Raw genomic sequence first — 18,581 nt, 5'->3', positions numbered from 1 at the left:
TGCCAGGAAGAAGAGCAAAAGATGATCCTACCTTTTTAGGAGAGAAAACACCCAAGGTGCCTCCATCCTCCCTCATGGCCACCCCCATTTCAGCCAGCAATGCTTCCCTGAAGGAGCAAGGGAAAGAAGAGCCTGTCAAAGCCCCACCAGCCCCTGGAGCTGGCACTAGGCAAGCCCAGGAGGGGACCCAAGCCCATGGGTTTGCCTCATGGATCACAGCCACAGGGCTTGCATCAGCTCTCTCCGTGCCTGAGGAGGGTTTCTCAGAGCAGACCGCGTCCATGCAGGCTAACACGGTGGGCACTGGGGTGCCCAGGGAATAGCCAGGGTACAGCTGGACGGTCAAACTGCCTGGCTGCCCCCAGTAGCTGAACTACTGTAGGCAAAGCGCAGAGGAGGGGAGATGCCTGGGGAACCCCCAACCCCACCCCATTCCATCCAATCCCACCCCACACCCCCCCTACCCACCCACCTCTCCATCCGGATTGCTTCTGTCCTCCGCAGCTTCTCCTCCCATGTCTCATTCAGCTCCGCGATGATTTTCTCTGTTTCCTGGCAAGCGTGGAGATAGCAGGGGGTTAGCACGTCCTATGGCCAGCAGATCTGCCCACTCTGCCAGGCTCCACCCAGCATGCGACAGTGGGACACTGGTCCCAGTTTCAGGCTGGTTTAAATGAGCCGTGGCAGCATTTCAGCCATGTCCTTCCAGCATCCCTGTCTTCAACAAGTGAGGCACAAAGACCAGCCTCTGCACCCCCTTGCTGCCAGCCCGCTCCTGCACCATGCTGAGACAGGAGCACCCATCCCAAACCAGGAGTGCCCGTCCGCAGGGCAAAGGCAGCAGTCGCCCTGCAGAGAGGATGGCACCATGAGGTAGACCCTACCACACCAAACCCTCTCCCACCCAGCAAGTCCAGACCACTGGGCAGCTCTGGTTCTGTCTTCTCTGCAAGAGCGCACCCAAGCATTGCTTCCCATGAGCATCACCCACGGGTTTCCAGAAAATACCCATCCCACTCCACAAGCCTCCGTGCAAGAGCGTTGAGCTAAGCCCTCCGCCCTGCCAGGCACCAGCCTCTTACCTTGAGCCTTTCGATCGCCTCTTCACTGCCCGGAGCAAACATGATGCGCTCGTGAAGGCTGGCAACAGAGGCAGCACGACTGGACAAGGCCGACAGGGAGGAAGAGGGGCTAATCCCGGCGATGGCATTGGTCACTGTGGAGAGATTGTCATGGCGGTGACTCAGCTCTGCCCCTCTAGCATCATTATTGTTCTCAAAGTCGGACACATCTACGGGCGGGGAAGGAGGGATGGGCCAGGGAAAGACACACGGACAGGAAGAGAAAGAGAAAGATAGAGACAAGGAAAGCTGTTGGGAAAAAAAAAAAAAAGAGTGGCCGGGTGCATCGAGAAGCCAGGAATTACAATGAAAGAGCACAGGCAGCAAGGCAAGGGCACACGCATCTCTGCCCCAGCCCGGGCAGCCCCCCCCCGGGAGCACGTGGCTGTTTTGGTAATCAGCTGTGGGAGCAGTCCTGGAGCCTTCCCGGGCTCCCAGGGATGCTTTTTTGCCACACCAGATCCTGCAGCCATCAGCTCTGGAATCAACCACCTTCCCCAAGAGTGTGTCACTGGCCCTGTCATCCTCCTCCACCGACACAGTCCGGGTGGTTTTCCCTGACCAGGTGCCCCAGATTAGCTGGATCTGGGGGCAGAGAAGGAGAAGGGGAGGAGAGGCAGTGGCACTCCACCCTACAAAGGGGTCGGGGGACGGAGCAGGAGGAGCCACGGGATCCCCTCACTGGCAGAGCCCAAGCCCCTGGCCTGCTGGAGCAGCGTCTTGTCTGGGCAGCCAGAGAGAGAGCAAAGTGAGGGCAGGGTTGCAACACACCCGTTAAAGGCCGTGGCACTTGGCCGCTGGCACCCTGAGCATCAGCTGCAGCAAAGACCCCGCAGCAAAGGGACCCAGGTATCAGAGATGCTCCTCCAGCCCCAAGAAGCCACAGGGACTTGGCATGCTGTGCCAGAGGCGGGCAGGGCACAGGTTAGCAGGTGCAGCGTTAGTCGCCCACCTCCACCAGCCCACATCTCAAGGAGCCAAGCCAGGAGGAGACGAGCCAGGTCCCCATCTCCTCAGCAGGCTCTCCACAGCCTGGCTGCACTGCCCAGCCCAGGGTGGGATGGGGCAATAGCGCTTATCCGCGGGCAGAAACCTCCTGGCCGTCACCACACACCCCTCCATCAGGAGAGCACCGTGCCAGCCCACCCAAGCACCGTGCTGGGATCCACTCCCAATGACCCCCAGCTCCAGCAGAAGCAGCAGCAAACAGCAGCAACGGCAGCAGCAACAGGAAACATCATGACAGCATGGATGAAGGAGTCCCTGTGGGGACTGGGCCCTTGGCACCGTGGAGGTGGAGGACATTGGTACCTCCGAGCACTATCTTGAGCCCAGGTGCTAACTGCGACTCTGCCACCATCCCCTTTGCCAGCTCCCTGGGGACGGCCAGCCTGTGGGCAAGCACCTCTCCATCAGCTGGGGCCAGCTATGGGAGCCCTTCCCCATGCTGCACAGGTTCCCCTGGGCACAGCCTACACCTCCCAAAAGCCATGAAGCAACAGAGAGTACCAGTGATGGGGAATACACACATTTGGATCCTCCCGCAGCAGGATGGGCTAAGAGAGAGAGAGGGGGCAGGGAGCGGGGATCAGACAGAGAGAACAGAACAAGAGTGGGTTCATCTCAGTAGGATATCCAACAGCACACGGAGGAGAGGTCACAGGTGGGCACAGCCCTGGGAATATCTTCCTGGCACCTCTGCCGGGTGCGGGATGCTGAAGATAGGATGTGGAGGGGGAGAAGGGGAGGTCTGCTGGGTGTAAAGCAGCTCCTCCTGCTTATGGGAGTGGGCTGGGGGTTGCAAACGCGCTCAGAGGGGCTCGCCGGAGGCGTCCCGACCGTGCTCCAGCAGGGCAGGATGCAGGGCAGCTGTGAGGACGCCGGCCCCACAGGCAGCAGGGACTCCAGCCCACCTCTGCCTGGAGCCACTGCCGGGGAGCACTGGGTGGTACCTACTGTCAATGATGTCTCCCAGGCCCTGGGCGTAGAGAAGGTCACGCAGGCGTGCCACCTCATCCTTCAGCTCTCGGATGAGCTTGTTGTTGGGGTCCTCGTTGATGATGGCGTTGCAGCGGATCTGCTTGGCACGGTCAGCATACCTAGGGGAAGGGCAGAGCCCTGAGCAGCAGTGGGGCCGGGGCGGGGGGGCCAACGCCCAGCTGCTGGGTGAGCGGGAGTGCTGCCAAGCCCCTGCAGCAAGTGATCCTTTGGAGGACCCCAGTGCCAGGACAATCCTTTGGCCTCCTGTCTGAGGTTGCGGGGTCCCCCCACAGCACTCTCCCAGCCAGGGTTGCCACAGAGGTGAGCAGAGCACATGGCAGTGCCTGGGTTTCAGAGACCCCCCCCCCGCCCTTGCCTGCTGTGGGGGGGGACACAATTCTTCCTACCTGAGGGTGCTGAGGGTCTCATCGTAGTTGATGTCGGCAGGGCTGAGAGCAGCGACCATGGCCGTCCTGGAGTTGCCCCCTGCTCAGAGATACACCCACATCAGGGATGACGGCCCCCACGCCAACCTGGCAGCCATGCCCACCGCCGAGCCCGTCCCTCCCAACCATGTCCTCACCCAGGTTCTCCCGCAGCAGCCAGGTCAGCACTGAGTCACGATAGGGGATGAAATCCGTCTTCTTCTTCTTTTTGTTCTGGGGGATGGGGAGCAGAGGGAAGGGCTGTCAGGCTGCCTGCTCTCTTCAAAGGGAAGGTGGCAGCTGGTCCCCAGCCATGGGAACCCAGAGGAGGATGACTCTGCTCGGCCACTGTGACATCGGGCAGCTCGGCTCAAGTCCACAGGTACTGCCTGTGAAATGTCGTGCCTGGGCTGGGCCGGGTGTTTAATGCCAGATACCGAGAGCCATGGGATGAGGAGGGCGATCGCTGCCAGCCTCCAGAAGCGTGGCATGGGTCCAAGCAGAGACTCACCCCCAAACCACCCCGTGATCCACTTCCACCTGACTGTGCTAAAAACCAACCCCCTCTTGCCCGGCCAGGGTACCTACCTTGTTTGGCCCCGAGTCCTGCGAAGAAAGCAGAGAGATTGTTCAAGTAAGATGCTCCCTGCCACAACACCCACAACAACTCCCCAACCTCCAAGCAGAGAGCAGCAGGTTCAGGTCCCCACGGACAGCAGCTTCACCAGCCCAGCTTGTCCCAGCCCCAGGGACAGCTTGGGATGTATCTGCTCATCCCTCAGAGCCAGAGCCCACCCCTCCACGATGCTGCTGCTTGTCTGCACTCTGGCTACGTACCATTTCAGCCAAGGCAGAGATGACTTTCCCCAGAGTGGTCAAGGACTTGTTGATGTTTGCTCCTTCCTGGAGAAGAGAGGAAAAGCCCAGATGCTCAGGCCTGATTTCAGAGCAGCGCTAAAGCCTGGCACACCAGGAGGATGAAGAAGTCCCAGTATGGGGTGGGCAAAGAGCAGCTGGTCTTACTGGGTAACCAGCACCTCCCGACTGGGACTCATGGACCTCACCAGAACTGGCACTGGGCAGCTTTCAAACAAAACCCCATCAAGGATTTTGGGCAGGGAACCAGGCAAGGAAAGGAGATGTCACAGCTGAGGATGAGGGGGCAGGACGTGGCATCCCCGCTGGCAGAAGGGGACCTTGTGCCAGCTCTCACCTTTAGTCTTGTACCCTTGGCACCAGTGGAGTCGGCTCGCTCGCTGCCTGCCAGGTCCACCAAGCTGATTTTGCTGACCTGCAGGCAGAGACGAGGCTGTCAGCCCCAGCAGGCACAGCAAACCAGGCCCTGGTACAGAGCCAAAGAGGCAGCAAAGACCTCTTGCAAGGTGACACTGCTCTTGGGCTCTGGGGGGTCACCCTTGCTGGGATTTGGCCAGGCGCTGGGCTAAGATCCTTGCAGGCAGGGCTGGAAAGTACCAGCTGCCTAATATCCCATCCACCAGCCAGTCCCTCAGGGGACTGTGAGCCCAGAGTGTGCCTAAGGCTTATCTCCACCCTGTTTCAACCCTCCATCAGGCTGCATCATCTCGTCCCAAGGGCTGCTGATAGCACACAAAGCCCTTCCCGGGTCGATGCGTGTTCCCCTGCATGCCCCAGGCTCCGCTCTCACCTTCTCAGTGGTGATGTCCGTCTCAGCATCATGCCGTTTCTGCGTGAAGATGATGTTGAACACAGCATGGGAGCGGCTGCTGGTCTCGTTCATGTTGGTGGCAGCCACCGTGCTGTGGGGAGAGGAGGACGGGGAGATATGATACTCTACAGGGGACACTGGAGTGGCTGGTGATGGGGCCAGGGCTCATTTCAGGACAGAGTACGTGATGGAAAGGCAAGTCTGGAGGACAGGAGAGGACTATGGGAGGAGACGTACAGAAGTCCAGGCTTTCTCCTGCTGGCTCCAGAGCATTTTGAAAGCAGGAAGGAGGTAAGATGAAAATAAATAGGGGTGTACCCAGCATTCGGACTGGAGGGGACTTCCACCTCCAGAGCAGCCAGACCAACAAAGCAAGGAAGTTAAGAAGGACCTTCTGGAGATATCCGCAAACTCTCCCAAGCCCAGCCATCTCCTGGTTCCCCAACTCACCGGGCCTTGTTCCCAGAGTCCATGAGGTCCTGGATGTCATTGTAGGAGGTCACAGCCAGCTTGGAAAGGTCCTCAACGTAAGGGCCCATAAGGGGATGCTCCCTCACCCGCAGGTTCCCCTTGTTCTTGGGGTTCAGGAGGTCCCTCACACGCTCGCAGTATATCTCCATGTAGCTCACCTAAAGCAGAGGGCATGGGCAGGTCTAGCAGCCAGCAGGATGTGGACACTCAGCACACAGGCAGAATCAGGCCCTGCCCGCCCACCCCACACTGAGGGATGGGACCCCCCAAAGAGAGCTCTGCACACCAGCGTGGCTGGCAGAGCTGGGTGGGAGGCTGGAGCCAGACGCGTCAGGCAATGGAGCGCCTACCTCCACGGAGTAGGACATGTTGTCGTTCGTCGTATCGTTGATGCGGGAGAAGAGGTCCTCGCACAGCTGCAGAGAGAAGAGTCAGGCTGCTCAGCCCCGCACCAGAAGGATGCTCCTGCCTGGGGTGCCCAGGCCACAGGAATTGCTACCTTCTCACCCCACAAAAAAAGAGTCCCTGAGTGCTGGGACAGCTCCTGGGGAGCTGGCAGAACCCCCCGCCCCGCCTGCTGATGGAGGGGGCTCAGAATCCCCAGAGCCCCCCCCAGCACAGCAGCTGCCGGTGGCTCAGCACTTGGACTACTACTGCTCACAAACACTGGTCTTGTGTGGCCATGCTGTCATTCATCCAGTCTCTGAGGAGTCTGGCATGACCCTCCTCGCCGCCCTGCGCTCTGGCAGAGCTGTGCCAGCTCACTGCCCTGACAGGGCTGCGGTAGACCCCGGCAAAGCCTAGCTGTGCTCCTGCCCTGCTCCCCCCTCTTCACTTTTCCTTTGGGCTTCCCGCTGGGACCAGGGGAGCGGGCAGCTTTTCACCAGGTGGTACCTGTGGGATGATGCCTTGCTGGTCCTTCTCCTGCTTCCCCATCATGGTGTAAGACTTTCCAGCACCCGTCTGCCCGTAGGCGAAGATGCAGACGTTATAGCCTTCGAAGGCATGTTGCAACATCTCCTCGCCGATGTCCCGGTACACTTGCTTCTGAGATGCATAGTTGATGTCTGCAGGCTGCAGAAATGAGGGGGACAAGGAGAAATTTGGCAAGAAGGTCCTCCTGCCTCTTCCCAGCCCAGTGCTCCAGGTGGACTCAGGCTTCCCACCGCTTACCGTGGTGTGGGACCAGTAGGAATAGTCAAAGCTGAAGCTTTTTGGTGTCTCTTTGGGTTGTTTTGGGTTCAGGATAGCTAGGGGAAAACAGATGGGAACATGAGGACACCCAGCCACCCACAGTACACCTCCCACCCGCATCCCACTCGTGAGAGGAGACAGGCTAATGGGGTTCAGTCCGAAATGGTCCTGGAAAGCAGGACCAGGACCCTCCAGCTCCTCTAGAGCCCCCAGATCCAAGCAGAGGAGGTGGGTACCACAGGCAGCAGAGCCTGCACCAGCCCAGGGAGCAGGGCAGAGCCTTGTCTGAACATTCTGCTGGGCACAGTGTGGGGGAAATGGCTCCTTCCCACTTCAGCACTTGTCCGTCGGAGACCAGCACCAGTACAGGAGGATCGCAGCCTTTCCTCACCCTACCGCCGGGGGGGCTGTGCCCAAAGCCACACACCTTGGGGCTGTGGGGTGGGAGCAGCCACAGGCCCATCGGGGCTCCCCCAGGACCCCTCCGTCTCCTGCCTCTCCTCCCCTGCACTTTCTTTTTGGTATCCAGCCCCAGCAGGGTGATTAATGCCTTGTGTTACACTGCCAGCAGAAACAAGAGCCTGCTTTTTCCCATCCCCTGGTGAAAAGGACGTTGCCATGGAAATTGGAAACTGCATCACTTCTCTTCCTCGCTCGCTGCTTTTTTCTTCCCCCTGTAGAGCGTTTATGACGGGTTTTTTTCTGAAACAACAGATGCGTCAGAAGAAACCCAAACCGGCAGGGTAACCACGAGATCCAACCATCAGCCGTGTTAGGTGATATTGAAATGACCTTGTGGGCCAGTGCAGCACAGCTCCTGCGCCCACAGCCCCCAGCTACTCCCTGTCACCTCCGAGGACGATGAGGTTGTACAGCACCAAGGCCAACTGAGCCCCCTCCATCACAGCCCCAGCCTGCCCTGCCTCAGCGCCGGCACTTGGCCAGGAGTCATTCCCACTTGGGATTTAAGCTGAGACCCTCCCAAGCAGCCCCAGGCACAGTGCAGCCCGCTCCCTGTGCGGTCGGATACCCCTGTGCACGGCATTATGGATACGGATGCTTTCTGATCCAAATTCCTCCTCCATTGCCATGACAGATTCCCCGCCCTGGAAGGGATCTGCAGCTTCTGGTCTGAGCCCCGTCCAGCCCTGCCTGCAAAGGCAGCAGGGTGGGCAGGTGGAGGGTGGGAAGTGGGGTGAGGATCCAGCCCCAGGGGCAAAACTGCAGCGCAGTGCCGCTCGGATGCCCCTCGCCGTGGGCAGGAGCCCAGCTCCAGCACCACAGAGGCGCTGGGCACTGGCTCCCTGCCTGCCTGCCCACTGAAGTCAGCGTGACTCAGATGCTTCGGATGCCTCCTGCATCCCGAGCAGACTAATTACCAAAGCCAGAGCTGCTCTCTGGGGAGAAAGGGCTGAGAAGTGACATCTCCCTAGCAAATGCCCAACCCGTAGTTGCAAACAGGGACACGGAGGCCCCCGCTGAGATCCAGATCGAAACGGCACCAGGCCTTTCTGGGCAGTGCAGGCAGCTACACGGGCTGCCTGTTGCTGCTGGTGACTGGTGGGTGTGTTGAGGGCGTGTGAGTGGCTGTTCCAAAGAAAAGTGGGGGCGAAGGCCATGCAAGAAATCAGGATGAGCATCTATCATGGCTCTTGGTGTTCCCCTGGCAGCTCCACCGTGCCACCCGGCCCCCCAGTGCTCAGCTCAGGTGTGTCTTTGCCCTGCAGAGGCAACCCTCGCCAGAGCAAATGGGAGCATCACCCCCCAAAAATTAGCCCAACGGGGAGCAAAAGCAGAAGCGGGCAGGATGGGGCCACACAAGCAGGCTGTTCTGCATCCCAGTGCCAGCCCATGCCGGGCACGGGGTGGAGGAGCAGCTGGGGATGGCACCGAGAAGCTCCAGGCATCCCAGCTGCAGCCACCCAGCTGGCCCAGCAGGCCGGAGACCAGGACACAGAGGAGAAGGGAGCACACCAGGAGCAGTAGGTCTCCTGTCCCTGAGCTAAAATGCTCTCCCAATGCTCCTTTCGTTCTCATTTATTTGCCCCGGCACGGCTGGATACTGCTGGTGGGTTTTTTCCTCCCCAGGGCTTTTGCAAAGCTGCTGCAGAAGATTCATGCTGTGGCCAAAGGAGGTTAAAAAGGGCAAGGTGGGGGAAGACACAGACATACAGACAAAAGGGGGAAAAGGAAAACATCTGGAGATGACCCTCATCTTCACCCTGAAGAGCTAGCGGCATGGCACAGCATAGCAAGTGGGCAAGCACCGAGCAGTATAAAACCCAAGACCCACAGAAGAGAAAATAATCACTGTATTTTAAAACTGACAGAGGCACAGCTCCAGCCAGAGAATATTAATGGCCTTGCAGGATGAAAGCCAGGGTCCCTTCCTCACCATCCTGGTGGGAGCTACCTGGAGAAGAGCCGGGGGTGTTGGTGCTCGGGCCAGTCCCCGTGGCTGTGTGGAGGTGGGGGGCTCCATGGGAACAAAGCCGCGGTGTTGGCGGGCAGGTGGGCGGCCGCAGTGAGCCAAGGGGGTGGCAGCTCTCAGTCTGGGGGGGAAAGGGTGGCAGAAGAGGGCTGACCCCTTCCCAGCCCCCGGCCCCCCGCTGCCCTCCACATGGCTTAATGAATTAGGCAGAAGAACAACCTCCCCTGCTACAGGCAGGGGGCTCTGCAAATGATCCCAGAAGGGGGAAACTTGCTCTCACCCAGTCAATCACATTTATTTTTGGCTTCTCTGTGAGGAGCCAGGGGACACGGGCAGTCCCGCTCTGCAGGGGGGCAGCCAGCAGAAGCAGGCACCAGAGCTCCGCCAGCGCCTGCCCCTCAGCCCCCGCTGGCCAAGGGGATTAACCAATGGTTTGTCCATTCATGGAGAAAAACCTCACTGTCAGCAAAGGGCTGGCCAGGGTGCTGCCCCTGCCCACAGCCCCGCTCACCCTCCCCAGCACGGGCAGGGGGACGAGAAGCCTGGGGGGGTTCCAGACAGCAGGGAAGGGGGTGGCAGAATGGGCACAGGCAGATCGCTCTGAGCAAACACGGCCACGGCAGAGCTGTGGGGATGCCCAGTGCTTTAGACTGGGCCTGGGGTATGGCAGGTCCCCCCCACCCATCAGGGCCAGAAGGGACGTCTCCCCTGCCTGCACCCAGGCCCAGGCACGTGGGCGGACCCTGCTCAGGCAGAAAGGCTTCCTCACCGTGAGGGGGGGCAGCTCTGCGCCCCAGGCGGGTAGAGCATCCCTGCACAACCAGGCAGGGAGAGCTCCCCCAGGATGCCAGAGACCAGCCAGCGCTGCCCCACGGACCCCCCCCATTCCTGCTCCCCAGGCCTAGGGTGAGTGGGGGACCTGGCGAGGTCACAGAGCCACCGTGCACCCTTGGGTGCCCTTCGCACCCTCCCGTGGAGGCTGTTATTTAAAACAGGGCGAGTGCCAGACGGGCTCCTGACAGGGCCGTTGGCCCCAGGCCCCTGTGCTACATCCCCCCCGCCTGAGCACACCAGTCCCTCAGCAAACCCTGCTCCTGCCCTCCCATCCTGCTGGTGCTGCGGCTCCAAGCCCCGCGGAAGCAGGGATGGGTCCCAGCACACCACGGCGCACGGTACTCAGGCAGGCCGTGCCATCAGTGGCACTCAGCTTCTACACTTTGGCAAGCTGGGCACCCTCGGCTCCGCATCCACACACCAGCATTTCCAGGCTCTTCTGATTCCTCCTCCCCCATCACCTGCTGGGGGATGCTGCCCCATTCAGTATCACCGAAACCCAAGGGCTTGGTGCCACCGCTGCCATTTCAACGGTGGGACTGCATTTCCCTGTGGGAAAGGTGACATCTCTCCCCAGCTGCCCTCCTCCAAACTCCAGGCAACCACACCAGAGGTCCTGGCAGCCCAGTGCTCGCTGCCACGGCTGGACCACGCGCGCTCCTCCCCAGGCAGCACCCAAAGCCTTCCTGAGCCCCTCTGCCCCCGACACCGGTACTCACTGGTGGTGCTCCCCGACATCTGGATAATGCATTTAGATTCCCGGCTCATCTCCCGGGAGTTGAAGGGCCGGACACGCACCGCCACCTTCACAGATGCTCCCGCCATCGTGCCGGCCAGAGGTGGGTCCTGTTAGAGGGGAGCAGCGGCTGTCCTGCAAGGAGCGAAGAAAAGGGAGTTACGAAAGGTCTCATCCCAAACCCCATCTCGCAGCCATGCCAGAAAAATGAATGGAAAGCCTGTGCAACAAAACCTCCCAAGAATGCCTCGGCCCAAAAGACGACACTTTGTTCCATCCCTCCATCTGCTCATGTTTTGCATCTCCCACCTCCCCCTTGTATCTTGGGCCAGGACCCTCTGCTCAGTCCCAGAGGACATCCCTGCCCTTACCCCAGGGCAACACCTCCATCACCCTGATGCATCACTCAGTGGGCACCCACAGCCGGGTACAGGGCCACATAGGCACTGTGAGCATCAGCCTGACTCTCAAGGAGCAGTTTTTCCATCCCCGAGTGCCCACAGCACTGAGCAGCTAGCCCCTCACCTGCAAGCAAGCCCACAAACCCCTGCCCATCACCCAAGCCTCCTGCCTCCACTGCAGCCCCAGTAGAGCAGGGGCTGGGCAGCAGGACTGGGTGGAGAGGGGGAGGAAGCCGATGGCATTCATGTCGAGAAAGGAGGTGGCTGTTGAGCACAACTGCTGGTATTTGCCTCTCATTCAGCTCCCAGCAAAAGCAGATGCGCGGCGTCAGCAGGAGCAGCACCAGCCAGCAAGCCAGTGGTGATTGCACTCAGCTGAAGCTCCCAGCTCACGATCATTTTTCCACTCCTTTTGCTAATAAATTATTAATCACAGACCTCACAAGATGAAACAAACCTCTCTAACATCTCCCAGAGCAGCTGCTCATCCCAGCACTGGTGTCCAGGCTCTCCGCAGCCAATCCCACCTTCCCCCAAGCCCCAGTTCAGCCACACTAGCATTGGCCAGAAAACGATGTTGGGGTCCTTCCCTTGACCACTGGGCCCTTTGGGATCAGCCCTGACAAAATCTATTCCTGCCTTCTAATGTCCATCCCCTCTCCCACCCACTCCCTGCTCCCCTGGCTCCCCATGCTGATCGTGCTGGTGGAAGAGGAACCCAGAACTCTGCAGCACAGGCAGGCACCGACCCCTCTGGCAACCCTGCCTGCAGGACTCCCACAAAGACGTCTGCAAATGCCCCAGGACTTTTTGAGCCTGGTGGGATGGTCATTCTGGGATGAAGGAGATTGGGAGCGAGCAGTGGCACAGCTCTGGTTATGTGGACCAGGACCCAAAGGGAGTGAAGCAGTAGGGATGGGTCCTCAAGATGGGTTTTCCCACAATGGAAGTTAAAAATACAGTTGAATTTGTGGAAAAGGAGGAAAAAAATAAAATAAAAAAAGAAATTCACAGAATGGAAATTGTCCCAATAGGAGGGGATGGCTTTAAAACTGAGGTTTGACAGCTCTGGCTACATTTCCAGGGGGGGCAGGAAGAAAACCAACATATGCTCTGCCCAAAGGCAGGTATATTCACGGTGCGGTGGAAAAATTTTGCAGCCAGAAAGTATTATAAGCTCGGGGATGTCTTTCAAAAACACTTCGCCTGTTTTAAAAGTGAGCCTGCATCCCTGAGAGCAGGAGGATGACAAATCTTCTCCGGTTAGAGTTCCCAAACCCTCTCCTCACTGACCCACTGGGATGGCTCCCACTGTGCTCAGCCACCAATCACACCCTTAGACACCACCAGCTCCAGAGTTCAAGCATTTGGTCTCAGGCTTTCTTGAGCATGGATTATTTTAAGTGGATGTTTAACAACACTGTTGACTCCCTGAGCTAGAGAGCGGGCTGCCGCATACCAATGGGCTTCTACCTTCCCCACTCTGCGGCTTTCTCAGATGGAGGAGAAAGGAAAAATTAAACAGGGCTCGTTGCCAAAGGGGAATGAAAAAGCTGGTTTTCCCATGAAACGATGGGTGATGTTCCTGGGTGAAATGGAGGCATCCTCACAAGGCTGTGGGCTCAAGCTGCTCCACCCTGCGGCAGCGCTGGCACTCGGGGACGAGGGATCCATTGCTGGGCTAAACCCCGGGCAGCACCCAACAGCTGCCTGTGTGTCAAACACATCCTTCTCCTCCTTCTGCAGCCGGGACAGCTCTCTGCCCCCCCACTTTGCAGTCTCTCCAGCTCGCGAAGCTACAAAGAGGTGGGTCGGGTCCCTGGGCTCCCCACCTTGTGTCACAGCCCTCGGCAAGAGCCACCAGCACCGGAATGGCCCACCCATCACTGACCCCACCAGCCCCAGGACCCACTGCTGCCCACCATGGACAGCTTCAGACCCTGCCCTCGTTCCCTCCCACCCCTGGGCTGCTTGCATCACAGCCCTCTCCAGACCTATCACTTCCCACAAAGAAATTCCCGTTTCTCCTTCGTCCCACTTTTCTGAGTGCCTCGTCTTGCTGCGTTGCCCTCCATCGGTGGCTGCTCACCCATCCCTCCCGGGAGGGCCTGCTCAACCCCACACCGGTACCTCCCAGCCCCCTCCTCTCCATCGGGACCCTTCCTCTCTCCATGCCATCCCGATGCCCACATCCCAGCGTATTCCCAGCAAGCCATCTGGCTCGCCCAGCCCAGCGGCGCAGGCTGCTCTTCCCGCCGGTATTCCCTGCTGCAGAGCCATAAGCTCGGCTCCATCTTCTGTCTCCATCCATTTTCTTCAGCTTCCTTGGTCAGCAACACGCCACTTCCCTCCCAGTTCTCTGCAGCTCTCTAGTCCCACCTCTGCCACAGCGGCACAAGGACCCCAGGCAGCACTGTCCCCTCCACCAGCATCCCCCCCGCCCAGCTCCTTCCTGAGCCTCCTCTCCTTCCCCCGGCTCTTCATTTTCCTGGGTCAGCTGCAGGGAGGAATTCAGCTTGCAGCCCACATCACGTGGCAGCACCGGCATCACTGGCCGTAGGTGCTCGGCATCCCACAGAGAGGGGGGACGCGCTGCAGCAGGCGGGCTGTGGCCAGGCAGGGCAGGGGCAGGTGGGTGGCTTGAGCCCAGCCAGCTCGCTCTGCCTGGGGACGGTCAGCCACCGTCTGCTTAACCCGCCATCGAGAGAAATTCAATAAGCCGCTATCAGCCTTTCGCTGGGAGCCGGCCAGCACCGCGGCCCCACTCCCTGCTCCCTCCCTGCTTCCTCCTGGGGTCACCCCACACACATGAGAGAGACGGTGGAAGAGGGCAGCGGAGTCCTCAGGGCCGTGGGGCACATCAAGACCTGTCCCCCAACTCCGCAGAGCGCCTCTGCCCCCCCCCCATCCCACACAGCCTGCTGCACTCTGCCCACCCCCACCAGCACACCCGCCAGCCCTTGGCAATGAGTGAAAGGCCTAGAGAGCGATGATTAACTGGATCAGCTAAGATTAACTGGGCAGAGATTAGCGGACGAGAGCTCTCTTAAACCTGAGGGCTACCAACTAGCAGCCCTTCCACCACCACCGAGAGGTGACCGGTGGGAAGAGGAGCACTGTCCCCCAAGTGTCACCTGCAGCAAACTCTTCCCCTCGGGATGCTGTGGGGTCATGCTGGGCTGCCTGTCCCCTGGGTGCTGTAGGACACCAGGGTTCGAGTGACACTAATGCGGGTTGGCATGGCCAGCACGTCCCACTCCCTGTGCCCAGCACAGGGCAGGGGCTGCCTCGCCGGGGCTGCCGGCGGCTCTGGCAGATGAAGAGCTGCCTGAACTGAGGGAAATCCATAGCGAGTTTCTCCTTTTGTCTGCGCCGCATCCTCACGTCACCTCGCTGGCAAAGGCAGACGCCCTGTCTGGCTGCGCCTCCCAAGCCACAGTGCTCTCAGCCCCCGACTGGCTTTGTTTTAACAAGACCTCCCCCTGCACCCCTCGTTAGGGTGTCCCCCCCCACAGCTCCATCGGGGACTGCGGGACCCTGCCCTCCCTCTGGGGACAAGAGGGACAGTGTGGGGCCCTGGGGGCAGCTGGCCCAGATGACGCGGCACCCTTGGCGCCTGCGAGCTGAGCCCAGCAGCTGCTGCCCGCTCGCCTCCCGCCCTGCGCAGGGCAAGGGGCCGTGATGGTGCAGTTTTCCCCAGAGCAGCACCCACAGGTGGGGAAGCAGCTTGGAGGACAACCCAGGGCAGGGGCAGGTGCCCCCTCCCCATCCCCAGCTGAAATCCGGCCCCCCCGCTTCCCCAGTGCCATCATGAGCACCCTGCCCCATGCCTCCTCACCTCCTGCCCATCCCAATGGGGGACACAGCTTCGGGGCAGCGTTTCCAGCTCCCTAAGAATTTCAACACAGATTAAATTTGCAGGTAGCAAATTTAAGGCCGTGGATAAGGGGTTTTGCTTGACGTCGGCCAGCTCCCTATCCACGCTGCAAAGGCAAGTCACCTCACACTCAATCGCCCACTCTCTCCATCCTCTATTCCGCACGCTAAAACCCACAGCAAAGGAAAAGCTGCACAGAAAAGGCAGAAGCTCCGGTGGGTTACCAGCATGGCTGGGCACAGAGAGGGATGGGCAGCAGGGGAACACCATGTTCCGACACCCCCCCCCCGGGGTTTGGGGGCTGCAGCTCTGGCCATGTGCAGGGAGGCAAGGGGGTGGCAGCGGCATCTGTGTCAGCGCCGGCTGCCACCTCCCTGACAAAATGGAGGTCAGTGACAGCCTGTGGGGATGGCGGAGCCCACCACACCCCTGGCCATACCCCAGGGGGGAGGTCTGCTGCCCTCCTCCCCCTCTCCACACCACCCAGGCCACCCGCTATGGGGCTGCTAGCTGCTTTGGGAACTGGGGCGTGGAATGACGGCCGCGGGGCGGCAGGGGAGATGCTCGGCTGCTTTGTTGTCCTCCCCAAGCCTCACAGGCGAGGCACGGAGCCTAAGCAGGCAGAAAGAGCCCAGCACACAGGGGTCCGCAGGGTCTGGGGGAGGGAACACTGCCCTGTGGGGGAGGAGGAGGAGGCAGAGGAAGAAGACAATGGGGCAGGTGCAGGGCTGCTCCCTGGGAGCCAGGGTGGCCAAGCGCAGGGCTCTGCACCACCCCCTCCTCCAGCCTGCGGCCATCGGTGCTGGCCCGCAGTGACATGGCAGGCCTGGCCCCGCTGCCCCCCAGGCACAAGGTCAGCAGCAGCAGCTTGTCCTTGAGGGGCAAGCAAGAGCCTCAGCTTTGCAGTGCCTCTGCCTGCCATCCCCCCCCCCCGCCCCCCCCCGGGGAAAAGCCCCAGCCGGGGCACCCAGCGCTCCCTCCAGCGCCATCCTTGAGGCGTAATGATAATGGCGCAAGATGGCTCAGCTCCGCGGTCAGATCCACCTGCCCCGGAGGAGAGAGCAGGGGCGGCTCTGGGGTGAAAAGGGGTCCGTGCCCCCCCCCCCCCCTCCCACGGGCTGCGGGGACGCATCCTCCCCATCCCCGTCCCATGCCGGTGCCGGGATCTTTCTGGAAGCCGGGGCGGAACCCACCAGCTGCCGCGCTGGGGGCCGGCGGGCAGCCCCCGCCCCATCTCCCTCCTCCTCGCCTCGGGCGGGGAGGTGGGGGGGTAGCTCAAGATGGCCGCTGACCGCAGCCCCCCCCGACCCGCCGAGCCCCCCGGGAGGGCGCGTCCCGCTTTCCCCCCGCCACGGCTCGCCCCGCCGGGTCCGAGAGGGGGTGGCACTGCCATCCCGGAGCTGCCCCGGCCCCGCTCCCTCCCCCCGCCTCAGCCAGCGCCCGGGGACCGCGGCGGGGCTGCCCCGTCCCGCACGGTGCCGCCCGCCCCTACCTGTGCCCGTGCCCGGTGCGGCGGGGGGGGGGCAGCGCTCAGCCGTGGGCGGGGGGCGCCGGCATTAGGCCGAGCCGTGCGGCGCGGTGCCGGTGCCGGTGCGGGTGCCGGTGCCGGTGCCGGTGCCGGTGCCGGTGCCGGTGCGGGTGGCAGCAGCCCCGCCCCTGCGGTCCCCGCCCGCCCCACCCCGCCCCGCGCGCTGGTTGGCCGCCGCCGCCCGGGAGAAGCCGGGGGAGGAGGGGGGGACGGGGGACGGGGACCGGGAGGGCGCGAGCCGGGGATGGAGCGATGACGTCAGCGCATCCCCCCACCCCCCCGGTCCGCGCTGCGGAACCGCCGCAAGGGCGCGGGGAGGGGCGGGGCCCCCCGCCTTACCCGGCAACCGTCTCCCGGCAACCGTCGCCTGGCAACCGCCATCCCCCATCCCCGGCTCCCCCCGCCCCGGCGCGGTACCCCGGCCCCGCCGGCACGCTGCCCCCCCGGGAGAGCTGCCCCCCGCCGGCCTCAGGCCCCCGCTCCGGCCCCCCAGCCCCCGGCGGCCCCGGCTGCCAGCACCCACCTCCGGTGCAGAGCTCCGTCACCCCTCCAGCCTGATGAGCCCCCCACCCCGCAGCCCCCGGCCAGCTCCCCGCCCATCTGCACTGGGGGATTTAGACCCAGCACAGAAAGGAGATTCTGCCTTTGCTGCCAGCTGTTTCCAGCAACGCATTCTCCTTCACCCCTCCACGCCAACCGCAAGGCCACGCATCTGCTCCAGCCTTTCCCTGGAAGGCAGGCGGCAGAGAGGTCTTCACCCACCCGCCCATCCGTCGCAGGGTAGCGGGTCTCCAGCGGGTCTCTCCTGCTGGTGTTTTAGGGACTGAGCGGTTCAGTGATGCTGCGAGCATCCAGCAGGCAGCAATCGCAGCAGCAGGGAGTCCCCTCAGCCAGAGGAGCACGTGGCTGGGGCACAAGATGAGGGACTGGATCGGGACCTCTCAGGACATCAGGAATTTTGGTCCTCACTTTGGTAGGTGATGACAGGGCAGCAGCCCCCCCAGGCTAACTGAGGTTTCCATCTTCCACGCGGTGCTGGCCACACCGACTCCCAGCTCCTCACGGAGAAGAGCATACAGCTGCCTGGGCAGAAATGCTCTCACCTGGCACCTTGGCAGCCCCACACACCTGCCCCAAATACCCTCAGCACCATCCACCAGTGACAGCTCTGTCAGGGGCACAATTTCCACCCCATAACCATCATCCCCAGCCCAAAGCTTTGCCCACCGAGTGGCTTCTCTGGTCAGGGACCTGCTTCTGGACCTGCCAGGAGCTGGCAGCGGTCAGCTCGTTTGCATTTCCAAGTATGGATGGCAGTGAATGTGCCAGAGGATCAGCATGATAGAACAGACCACGGACACACGTGGTGGGTGACCCCCACAGCATAGTCAACAGGCACGTGTGGCCTGTGGTATCATCAGGACACGCTGTGATGCCCCTGAGCCAGGCTGAGCCTGCGGAGCACAGCTCCCCGTGGCAGGGACTGTGGCCACGTCCCACTCCACGGCTCTGCCCTTGTGCCACCCGTCCCCATGGCCAGCCTGCTCCAGGAAGCTGTTGCTTGGCGGCCAGGTGTCCTTCTGCAAGGCAGGTCCTTGGTCAGGGAGACCTGGCCAACAAAGCTTTGTGCTGCTGTAGGGGTTGTGACCATGGTGGCTGTGCCAGGCCAGTCCCAGCACAACAATCCCATGGCACAGGACCCGCATGCCTGGGATCAGGGATCCCACCTGCTGGGATGGTGTTGGGAACCATCAACCGTGGTGTCCTGGGGGCCATGGGGCTGGGGTCTGCATGGAGGCCTGCCGGTCCCAGAGGCTGGTGTGCCTGGGGAGCAACCCCCCAGCAACAGCAAGAGGGGACCTGACAAAATGAGAGGGACAGCGCTGGTGGCACATT

The 18,581-nt window shown here is 61.5% G+C and overlaps 1 protein-coding gene across 33 annotated transcripts in view; it reads right to left on the bottom strand.

Annotated features, from left to right (window-relative positions):
- Positions 1-17,469, bottom strand: part of KIF1A (kinesin family member 1A) — a 42,412-nt gene extending 24,943 nt beyond the window's left edge. For 12 of the 33 annotated variants that reach the window (XM_042794407.1, XM_042794421.1, XM_042794428.1 and 9 more), the window contains exons 1-17: positions 16,650-16,819; positions 10,863-11,014; positions 6,858-6,934; positions 6,579-6,758; positions 6,035-6,100; positions 5,664-5,842; positions 5,193-5,304; positions 4,740-4,817; positions 4,364-4,429; positions 4,115-4,132; positions 3,685-3,760; positions 3,509-3,587; positions 3,078-3,220; positions 2,651-2,677; positions 1,083-1,291; positions 473-552; positions 32-107 (exon numbers count right to left, since the gene is read on the bottom strand). In XM_042794407.1, the coding sequence (XP_042650341.1) occupies positions 32-107; positions 473-552; positions 1,083-1,291; positions 2,651-2,677; positions 3,078-3,220; positions 3,509-3,587; positions 3,685-3,760; positions 4,115-4,132; positions 4,364-4,429; positions 4,740-4,817; positions 5,193-5,304; positions 5,664-5,842; positions 6,035-6,100; positions 6,579-6,758; positions 6,858-6,934; positions 10,863-10,968 (1,572 nt within the window). In that variant the 5' untranslated portion in view covers positions 10,969-11,014; positions 16,650-16,819. Of the gene's footprint in view, positions 1-31; positions 108-472; positions 553-1,082; positions 1,292-2,650; positions 2,678-3,077; positions 3,221-3,508; positions 3,588-3,684; positions 3,766-4,114; positions 4,133-4,362; positions 4,430-4,739; positions 4,818-5,192; positions 5,305-5,663; positions 5,843-6,034; positions 6,101-6,578; positions 6,759-6,857; positions 6,935-10,862; positions 11,015-16,649; positions 16,820-17,447 lie in introns of those variants that run through there. The other 21 variants (XM_042794481.1, XM_042794497.1, XM_042794510.1 and 18 more) reach the window with 5 other exon arrangements.
- Positions 17,470-18,581: the final 1,112 nt, after the last annotated feature.

The sequence above is a fragment of the Tyto alba genome, unplaced genomic scaffold, assembly GCF_018691265.1.
Source record: "Tyto alba isolate M040663 unplaced genomic scaffold, T.alba_DEE_v4.0 Super-Scaffold_10, whole genome shotgun sequence".
NCBI lineage: Eukaryota > Metazoa > Chordata > Aves > Strigiformes > Tytonidae > Tyto > Tyto alba.
Note: the sequence above shows the minus strand (reverse complement) of the source record. Positions and strands in the feature narration are given on the sequence as shown.